Raw genomic sequence first — 12,124 nt, forward strand, 5'->3', positions numbered from 1 at the left:
AAGGTTTCGGTAAAATATGCTCCCTATGTATAGTTCATTCATTCATCCTTCTGATTGCTGTATACATGTATTTCTTAGAAACGTTTTCACAACAACTCACTTAAACCAAAATATATATGAAGTCCAATTATCTTATATTCTGTGTGAATTTTAGTTTTCTTTATCAGTATTTCAATAATATCAATGATTTATAGTATCTTTGATTCATCCTAATTCCCTAATTATTGTTATAAACAAGAAATCATTCAAACATCAATAATACAAACTAATTCATCTCTCAATCAAGTATCAGATATCACTTTTGTTTGAATGAAACAGAATTTCTATTATTATTATTATATCCTACTTTATAAGTACTCTCAATTCATAAACTATTGAAATTCTACATAATAATATTGTTTACAATAATTGTATATATAATGAAATTGCTAAAAAATACATTGTACACTATAAAGAAGTCTCAATTACGTACATAACCATTGTAAAAGTTTATTTTTTTTTTTTAAATAACTAAAATTTGTAATACCTACTGTTACACATTTAGAATTAGAAACTTATCCATATAGATTTACTCCTAATGGGAATAAAATGGATAAATTCACATTCATGTCAATATTACAAATATAATTTCTATACATCATAAACTAAAATGATACGTAAAATAGTGAGAAATTTCTTTTTCTTTTTCTTAAAAAAATAAATATGCACTATACACATTGATTGGCAACAACTCTATATATATTTATCCAATTAATAACATAAATAATGTTAAAAAATTAATAAAAGTCAGTTTCTTATTTTTTTCCTTTTTTTTTCCTCTTCAGTAACTGTAATTCTCTTGAACACTTGTTTAATTCATTATTTTTTTATAGTTTCACTTTTTTTCTTTTTTTTTCTATTATTCTTATTATTTTCAATATAGTAAGTGATTTTATCCTTTTCCTATATATATATATCAATGGGTGGATTTAATTTCATTAATCAAGGACTTAATTATGTATATGTGAATATATATTCGTTTGTTTGTTTGTTTGTGCAACTTTAATTTACCACTGATTGGTAGATAATATTAAACTTAATCATAATAAGATTTTCTGCTTAGACAAATCTTCTTAAATAATAATTATGTTTGTATGTGTACCATTTACAATAAATGGTTATATATTGTTACTAAGATAAACTAATGAATATATATGTATATATATTTATATCCAAGTCAGTTTATTTAGACCAATCAAATTACTTCACTATTAGTTGAATAGAAATATGATAAAAGGCACATCATTGCTGTATTAAAAAAATAATAATAAAACAACAACAAGTTTTGATAGACTCTTTATGACACATTATACATTATAATGGATATTACTATTAACTTAACATTATGGAATCATTATATAAAATGGACTAATTTAATTAACAAATTATTCTCATTACTACTTAAATGACTTAATCTAAAAAAAAGAGAAAAAAACAACATTCATTGAAGATGATTGTCCTGTTTAACAAATGATTAATTATCATTATTACTAACCAACATGTAACATAATAAGGAAAAATGATTTTACAACAGCAATAACAACAACAACAATAGCAAAAACAAAAAATGAGAGATAAAAACAAGAAAAGAATAAAATTTGATTAGATTAATCTTTCGTCTTACTGTTTTGTTTTGTTATTTTTTTTGTTGTTGTTTTTATTTACCGGTGAAATGTGGATATTTATTAATAAACTATTCATATGGTTTCTTTTGAAAATAATCATAATTACGGATGTATTACCTTTAGTGGTTTACAATTATTCTAATCATTTATGTAAAATAAAACAAGTTCAAATACCAGTGAATAGTGAGTTTATATTGTAAACATTTTGTCATTTTATTAAAACACTTACTTATTTACTTAGATACTTACTTACGCCTGTTACTCCCAGTGGAGTATAGGCAGGAACATGTCGATATATAGTTTGTTCTTAACTTAAATTGTCAGTCTACTGAAAACATTTATGAAAAACAAAAGGGATGATTATGTGTTGATATACTGGATATAGATGTTGAGAAATTTTCGGTTTTTTTTCTCGATCTACATGAAGAGTTTCTTAACCATTGAATTAACAGGAATCTAGGATCACTCTTATTTAGTAGAATCAATTGCATATAAAACAGTTATTTAGTAGTTTTATTAAAGTTTAAATTGTACTCTATTATATTGATATTTTTATTATTTTTGGCATTCTATATTATTTAGCAATTATCTAGTAGTTAAGCTAAGATGAGCTATTTCTTCCAGAATCAGTATGTATATTTGTTACTTTCACGGTTTAAATCTTTAAAACCTAAATGTTCTCATCAAATCTGAAGTCACTAGCTTTATATGAAAGAACATCAATTTAGTAGCGAGGAATTATAGCAGAAAATCTTAGAACTAAAAACAATGTTACTGTTTATATTGAATAGATTCATGAAGTATAATGATTTTAATAGATTCACTGAATTCATATGTAACTATTTGAAAAAACATCTGAGTTAGTCATTAAAAAATTTCTTTCTTCAGTAATTACTAACGTATAAAATGACCTTCTATAGAATAATGTCAGATAAAAATGTTTGGGAAAATTAATTAATTAATTGTCTGTACCATTAGAAAATGATTGGTTCCTTTTTGTAAAAAAACTTTAACATCTATAAAGTTACTTAATCGTGTATTTCATGCTGTGATGTACTAACAACATATTGACCTACATTAAAATGAATAAGATTTTTTTAAATAAAAGAAATAATTTATTATCAAAGGATTATGGTACTAGTTGACTATTAATGTTTACAAGACTCTAGACTTTTCATACTGTTGAAAACACTAGAATAACTGATCACCTTGACAATTGAAAACGACAAGAAAACATCATTTGATATAATAAAATTATAAAAGGGATATGACATTTTAAATTCAAAGAATACCAAAAGATGAAACTGTATACATTTTCAAAACTGGTTTTAGTGATCAATTAGAATTGAACATCTACAATTATTCATTAAACCAAGCAAAGAAGTTATAATATTTGGGATATGAATTTTAAAATGCTATAGAAACGTCAACTAATGAGTTTTAGTGACCTGAGATCTGACTACAATTGGATCGTAAAAAAATGATTGTTGTGAAATTATACGACTTAGCCATCCTCGTATATAATCATAGACATAAATCGCGTCACTGATTAATGCAGTTAAATAAGATAAATACGAGAATGGATATTTGAATGCGTATATTTTGTACACTCGTTGATCAACCCATACAATCAGAGAAATGGAGCAACGGAATTGAAGAAGAGAAAGAGATTGAGGCGGAACGAAACGAAACGCAGTGGAGTAGGCGAGTAAGGTAGCTTGATTTGGTCAAGCGTTGATCGATATTTATAGTTGAACAAAAATAAATTTCAGGCATCTTATAAGTAAGATAACAAATGCACACACATACACTTACATGAAAACAGTCAAAATCGATAAGTGAATAATTAACATGATCAAAATGTATCTTGAGGAGAATGGATGAATTGTTTCTTCCAGAATCAAGAATAAGCTATGTGTGTTCGACATAGGATCAGCCACTCCAGAATATGAATTTTAGTTAAATCAATTATAAATGGTATATTCTAAACATCCATTTTTCGAACTTGATATTCACAACTTTATTCGTTTAGAAAGACAACATCATAAGTTTGGTAAGTAATCTTGTTTACCTTTATTCATATTCATAAATTAAAATCAAGTAAATCTCAATACATTAATCAAATAGTAGTTTTGATAGTTGTGTATGGTGACATTTTACAATTCGTTAGTATTATTTTTTATTTCCCCTATATGATTACATTAATAATCAGTATAATATTTTTGTCAAATCTGTACTGTGTACATCATTTTCATTCACGTAAATGTGACATGTATTTAATGCATAGATAATAAAAGAAATAAAATGTCCTAAGTATGTGAATGATTAAGTGAATGTCTTCAATGATACTTTGTCTATGAAAAGCTGATTTTTTCTATTTTTCCACTTTTTATACATGATACATATACCATATAAGTATGTTATGTTTGTAAAGGTTAAACTATGTTATCCGTGGAGATCATACTGCAGTATCTTATTTAAATAGGAAACATTTAGTGATATAAACCAGTTTGGAATTTAATAACCAGTTCACAGAATGTTATTGGTGATAAAGTATTATAAATTATGCTAAAAATGTCATTAGTTAGACGCTGTACACAACAAACTTGGTAAATACTATTTTCTGGACGATATATCGGACAGGGAAAGTATTTATTACAATTATTATAACAGCGTTTCTTTGTATTTGATTATATTATCAGGTAATCATATAAGCCCCTCGAAATTTATCTGTTAATTGTTTGTTTCAATTTGTTAGTTAGAAGTAACTTCTAGTAATATATATATTATAGTGGCTGGTCCTATGTCGAACACACATAGCTTATTCTTGATTCTGGAAGAAACAATTCATCCATTCTCCTCAAGATACATTTTGATCATGTTAATTATTCACTTATCGATTTTGACTGTTTTCATGTAAGTGTATGTGTGTGCATTTGTTATCTTACTTATAAGATGCCTGAAATTTATTTTTGTTCAACTATAAATATCGATCAACGCTTGACCAAATCAAGCTACCTTACTCGCCTACTCCACTGCGTTTCGTTTCGTTCCGCCTCAATCTCTTTCTCTTCTTCAATTCCGTTGCTCCATTTCTCTGATTGTATGGGTTGATCAACGAGTGTACAAAATATACGCATTCAAATATCCATTCTCGTATTTATCTTATTTAACTGCATTAATCAGTGACGCGATTTATGTCGATGATTATATACGAGGATGGCCAGGATTTATATTTTGACAGCCATCACTCGATAACAAGCAAAAAATGATTTATCTGGAGTGAGATTTTTGGCCATATATATATATAATGATAATGTTAATTATTAGAAAGTAAGAATATTAAAGGGAGCAAGAACGAAGATTAATGCAGAATAATATGAATTCATTTAATTTGTTAGTTTTTCTTCAGTTGCTTGCAACCTATAATATTTGAAAATCAACATTATTACAGATATTGATATACTTATACATAAGAGAGTGATTAAAAATTAATTTATGTATAATGATGTAGCGAAGATTTCAAGAAGTAATAAGGTCATAAATATTTGTTTAGGATAAATAGATTGTGAGGGAAAGTTCCAGAACATCGAAATAGTAATTAGAACTCATGGAGTTAGCAAACATTAGATGATTGTGTAAATAAGCAACTGAAAATAGATTAATGTTAATAATGATATAAATTAAGATCAGTCAATTATGAATTAAAGAAAAATGACAATGATGTAATTAAAACGTCAGAAAGAGTAGGAATAATAAATGACGTAATAAATAAAAAGAGGGGTCAATGTTACCAGGGCAGAGAAACATTTACTACTGTCTCTTTTTGTATACACAGATCGGGTTTTAGACATTTGATTGTATTACTTCGGCAAATTTTAAAAATGATTGAAGTTTGATTATTTATTATTCACCTAGAAGGACTTCAGTGTATCAACTTCATGTCCTGTGTCAAGGAGATGTCTTACAACAGCACAACTGAATGATTTTAGTCCATTTGATTTTAAACTTTTCGGATTATTTTCTTTAAATTAGACATAGGCTCTCCTTTCTATTCTACCAAGGTAACTGCTTTGGTAGATACATGTAAATTTGTTCATAATTTACTTTTCCTTAAAAAAATCTTTCATTAAATTAATATTTGGTCACTTTAAATAAAGAAACTTAATCATTTAAAATAAAAATTTCATTGGTTTAATGAAATAATTTCAGTGTTTTGCTACTTTTTGCTTCACTTTCTACACTAATTATTGGTGTTTACAATCTGTTAATGAATAAAGCATAAATTATTTATATATAGATCATGATTATGATTTATTTCGCTTTATCGTTTACCAAGATTTCATTTCAATTTGTATTTGTATTCATAAATACATGGGACTTTTGTCCAGAAATAAGAATATCTTTCTTGTCATTTAAGTGTTCTGGAAAAGAATATTATTGATCATATCATACATATAAACTATATATATACGGAGAAAGAGAGATGAAGACTAAGAAAAAAAAGAGAAGACTAGAATAGTGGGAAGTACATTAATAAGAAAAGGACACTTACTTGTATGAATTTATGTTGACATTGACAAATGTAATTATTTTTATTATTACTTAAGTTTCTTACATTATAATAATTTATATTTATTCAGAATATAACAATTAAAAACTACATCAAGGAATGGTGAAATCCACAGAAATACTGGAGTAATGTATATTAAGTATATCAATAAATGTTTATGTCATAGTTGTTTTTAGAAAAAGCCTATCAAGTATAGGGAAATACAAAATGATTATCTCTTTAAAGTGTTTACTAATTTATCATTGAAGTGATTATATAGTATAAAGTTTAGTAAAGTAAAAACACCTCTGTTCTAACATTAGTTTTAGTTAAATAAACGAGTAACTAAATACTTGGCACATTTGGATAGATTAAAATGAATGAATATAGCTAAGTAATCATATTTCATGACTTTCTTTTGATAAAACAGAATGGAATGTTGTCAAGATTTGTTTTTTCTATAATAGATTGTTTGAAAGGTATTCAATGTAAATACAACACGCTCAAAATTAGTTTTCTGCATATACAGATACTAAATATAGAATATTTAAACCTCTTGGTCTTAAAATTAATGTGTATAAAAAAGGTTTTCAGATGTTTATCCTACAAGCATAAAAGACATGTGATTCCGAGTGAGGGATCGTGGATGAGCACTACTTAAGCGTCTCACAATAGGACGAAACGGCCGTCCAGTGCTTCCAGGTTTTTAATGGTGATCTAACACTGGTCGATTCATAATCTCAATCAAAAACTCGACAATCTCCATATTCCCACACTGAAGATAACTAATATTTCGAACTTTGTAAGAAAATATCATAGGGGATATGAAATATACATAATAACTAGAGTTTTCATTCAATACCTATTAGAAACGCTACATGTATAATTCCTTCTGCAGTCATTGAAATCTAAACTGTATATCAATCACATGGTATCAGTTTTAACTGTTTAGGCATTTTATGCATACTTTGCGGATTTATCATTCTGTTTATTTTTACTTATAAAGTTGAGCTATTGGTAGTTATTTAATTTTGTCTTTGAAACAAAGTATACATATTCGTTATTATCATTCGTATGTTTACATAATTTAAAATGAGAGTGTAAATTGGGAAACATTTTTCGGATTAAAAATACAACTCATTCAGATAGATTTAGTCCCCAACAAATAATTAATGACCTAAACATTTTACTGTAATTGTTTCCAAAATTATCGGGTGAATAAAGCGAGTGTAATCAATATTAGCACTAAGAATTTGTCGGCTAAAGGATTTAAATATTTGTAGCAGGAAAATAATAAAAATGGACATTCGGTGCATCCTAGGACATGAAAGGATGTGTAACACGTACAAAATAATTTAATTAAAAGTTCTGATGGTATTTGTTGATTTCGCTAATCATTTACCATTAGAGACTATAGGTCTCTCTCATGTCACAGACAGTAGCTAATAATGAAGCTTGAGTTTTTTTTAAAAGCTTTTCGAATGATATCCATTAGTCATCTGAATGTTTTTGATATTTTCTATCACTTTCAATACAGTGCCGGTAATATTTCGCCCAGCAAACAATAAAAAACACGATAAAATGTTTAAAACATTTTGTTCAAATAAAAAATTATTCATAATTTAAATCACAAACTGGTCACTGTTGTAAATCTATTACAGGACTACTTAGGATTGCTCATCCATGACTCTGTCACAGTGATCCAAAGGTTTTTGGTTTTATCGATTAACTTGTACATCACTGGATCACCATCAAGTTGCGTACATTAATAACTTAAGTTGACTTACAGTACAGCGTCACCACTTTCTGTTGTCTGCACTGGATAACTGTCTTACATCCTACATAGTTTAACTGAGCTGTTCACAGATTCTCACTGAAACTATAGAATAGTATTTCAAAATCGTTAGTATCATGTAAACCCAGAGTTCTTGGTTTTATGGAAATAAAGTAAATATACAGCATTTTTCATAGTAGAAACCTATAAAAATAGATAATAAACTAAATAATAATTTTCCGTGTTTAGTGAATATGATAGTTCAATGTCTTTATACTTAAAGTATAAAATTAACCAATCTATTTTGAAATATACGCGCCTTAACATTCCCGTAACTTGAATGTTGTAATTAATATATATAAAACCGAAAGCAGTACATCAGAAAGGGGTAACATAAAATGCAGGTAATTTAGAAACCGATATCAATCATATTTTTTTATTTCAATTCAGATAACAGACTATGATTTTCTTTTTTTCTTCCAAAACCACACAAAATTGTAGAAAAACTTGGGATAAAACCTTTCAAAAAAATATAAAACAATCAATTTAACAGAATCATAAGGGAATATCATATTTCTCTCTACTTTTCTTGTGTTATATGATAATAACAAGAATCAAGATGAAGTACACAACTGATAATGTATTATCAGTATAGGGATTGTAGAGATTATTAAGTTTTTGATTGAGATCATGAATTGATTGATGTTAGATCACCATTGAAAACCTGGAAGTACTGGACGGCCGTTTCGTTCTATTGCACACGAAACTGAAGCACCTGAGTTCTAATTCTGTGAGCGAGATCGTGGATGAGTACGGTTAATTTATTTTCAAAACATTGTTTTTTATTGACAACTATGTCCATTTCATTCACATAAAAAAGACTACAAATATTTTATTTTTCAGAAATTTCTATAAGTGTTGTCATTTGTTGTGGAATTGCAATGTTTTCCCAATATTAGCATAAATGAACAACTTAATAACTGATTGGAATCTTCAGCAGATATATTTTTGTTAGTTATATTTCTGTTGGATCATTCTCAAGTCTTTGTGATTTGTAAAAATTGGAGATCTTTAACCGGTAATAGTACTAATGTAGTGAACGAGAACACAATTGAGGACAATCAAATGTATTTGAACACATAATCATAGAATCTCTTAGTAAAATCTGAGAACTATACAGTAAGTAATTCATTTCGAAACATCATTCAACTATCTTAGACTTCATTGTTCCTTCGTTTCAACACCGATCAATGTTTGTTCTCGTTCTCTTTTCGTTGATCTTCTTAACCTTCTGCTGTCAGGTATTTCGCTTTAGACTGATGATACATACTACTAATACCTATCGATATCAGTATCACACACTAGACTAATTAAGAATGTGATTAACTATTAATTCACATGTTACGAATTGAAATATAATTTATTTCAACTCGCATTATATCAATCATTGTACTGACAAATGTTTTTATGATCATATATAGTCAAAACATAAAACTCATATTGCTATTTTTATTAATGGCTTTTTGCGAAGTGAAATTCGTATTTCCGGTTGATTATCTTTATTCCAAGAGAAATTCAGTGAATAATTGTCCATTCTTCATTATTTGAAAGTTATTTCAGTTACATTTCACTTATTTTGTTACAGGTATAAAGAGATAAATATTAAGTATGTATTTAACAAGGTATTTACAAACAAATATCAGTACGGGGTTGTAGAGATCATCCTACGGTGCTAATGTTAATGCTAGCTGAGTGGTCTAGAGTTTAAAGGTTCACGCGCGAGACTAAAAGCCCTGAGTTTGAATTCCACGGACGGGACCGTGGTTGTGCACTACTGAGGAGTCCCACAATAGGACGAAACGGCCGTCCAGTACTTTCAGGTTTTCAATGGTGGTCTAACATCAATCGGTTCATGATTTCAATCAAAATTATTTACATGAAACTAAATTTCAAATATACGAATTCACAAACAGATAACTAAGTATAGTCTATTCCATATTTTATATTGTATCAAATCTACGTAACTGATATTTATATTTGTTACGGTGTTTATTTTTCAAAGATAAGGATATAAATGAAGAATAAATCTAAAATAAATAGATCAGGAAAAACGTTCTTGATCCGTTTGAAAAATCTTCAGTTGCATTTGACACAAAACACGACATTGATTACGGATATAAAAATAGCTATTTTAACATTAGTGAATGTTCTTGTTTTTCGCAGGAAACAATAATGAAACTTCCAACTCATTTCAACTCAAAGCTGTGAATCCTTAAAATACTTTATAAACATTTCATGCTTTAAAAAAACCACAGTTTCTCATCAGGCCCTGCAATTATATATCTAAATTAATAATCCATAAAATTGGCCAGATTTAGCGCAGAGTACACCATTTAAAATCATGCCATGTGAATTAAGGATTGTTTGGAATAGAAAATAAAGTCAAATAGATAATGTTTAGGTGACTAATATGAAGTGTTAGCTTGAGTCAGTTTATAAGTGAAATGAAATTGTGAGATAAATGATCAGATCAAATATGGTCAACATGAGATGAGAGAGAGAAGAATGCAATTACAAATCGGCAATTACGTAATATGTAGAATAATATGAATTAAGTCAGATGTAATAGATAAGGGTGGATGCTGAATAAATTTCTCAAAAAGGTTAGCAATAATAATAATATTAATAATAGTACGGACATTAATAATAATAATGACAATGGTAAGATGTGTCGATAAGTTAAGTTTAGGATATAAAAACGAACAATAATCAAATTACGTCACCATATTATAAAATTTATTATTGACTAGTTGGCCCCGAAGTTGGCTAGGGTAAAAGAAGCGGTTGAACATATTTCTTTAGGATGCAATGCTCTGGGTTTTTTTATCCGAATAGTAATTGCTTCAGCCATCTACAGGATTAATCTAAGGACATTATACGACAATAATTCAGGTGAGATGATTCCAACTTTAATATTTATACACAACTGTATAACTTCATTTACTTAACGTCTTCGAATAATATGGTTTATTTAGTTTAATAATTACATCGATCAGTATTATCTTTTAACTCATTAAAATTGAGTCTTTTTTTGAAAATTACAAACTTCAGATAAAAACACCGCTTCATTGATCACTCTTATGTTATGCCGAGGTTAAATCAATCGTTACTTTCACTTTTTTTAAAAATACATTGGTTTATACTGTTTTTCAGTTCGATTTGAAACTATTTAAGTTGAGTTTATTTTCTCTAAAATAAATCTTTTCCTTTGAATTAAATGTGAAACATTCAGATAAACATAGAATGGCTCAACAAAATTAGGTCATATTTTTTCAGATGAATCTATGATTAAAACCCTATTGTTTGATTTTAAAAGACCAGGTCGTTGTGTATGTAGATAATGTGATATACATAGACTTTGAACAGAAATAAACAACTACCGTAAACCTAAAAAACAACATTTATGCTCTGTTTTGTCAATATTCGACCTTTATCTCAATTGAACAATTAAGTTATTTAAAAGAAGGAATGAGATGTATAAAAAATAATGTATGGAAACACTTGTACATAATTTGTACTTGTTATAGTTGGTTGTGTCTAACTGTTATATTTGGTCGTTGCTGATTGCTGTGCCGGAAAAAACACTGATCACTCATACTTGGAACGAGGGATCTCTGCAATTCCCACGACGCGAATTGAGAACGCAAAGACTGGTATAAGTGAAGATTTATTAGCCCCAAAACACTATGACGACAACGAATCGAATATAGTCTAAAGTACACTGGTTTATATATTGATTGTACATCCATTTTGATAAATAATTAGGATCAGATCACATAATCAGTTATAACAAATCACTTACTGATCATAGTTCATGTCAAGTGAATGCAAGAATATCGCATATTATACAGAAGAGAATATCATACTGGAAAAAACGGTCAAATACTACACTGAATGATCCTCATGTTGAAGCGAAACGGATGTTATATTAAATAAGACTCATAATGAGTAATTCAATCGAAAATTGAGATTTCTTTACATCATATCAAGCAATAATTAATCAACTGGGTATAACTTGGGTCCTAACAGTACTGTAGGTTATATTTGAGTTCAAATCGTCCCATTTTTTTTGCA

The 12,124-nt window shown here is 27.9% G+C and overlaps 1 protein-coding gene across 2 annotated transcripts in view; it reads left to right on the top strand.

Annotated features, from left to right (window-relative positions):
- Positions 1 to 12,124, top strand: part of MS3_00001700 (uncharacterized protein) — a 122,595-nt gene that overhangs the window by 61,139 nt on the left and 49,332 nt on the right. Inside the window, exon 1 of one of the 2 annotated variants that reach the window (XM_051209170.1) lies at positions 1,297 to 1,847. The exons of the other annotated variant lie outside the window; for it this stretch is intronic. Within the exon in view, the coding sequence (XP_051074601.1) occupies positions 1,712 to 1,847 (136 nt within the window). The 5' untranslated portion in view covers positions 1,297 to 1,711. Of the gene's footprint in view, positions 1 to 1,296; positions 1,848 to 12,124 lie in introns of those variants that run through there. 2 annotated transcript variants of the gene reach the window in all.

The sequence above is a fragment of the Schistosoma haematobium genome, chromosome 1 (genome assembly GCF_000699445.3).
Source record: "Schistosoma haematobium chromosome 1, whole genome shotgun sequence".
Taxonomy (NCBI): domain Eukaryota; kingdom Metazoa; phylum Platyhelminthes; class Trematoda; order Strigeidida; family Schistosomatidae; genus Schistosoma; species Schistosoma haematobium.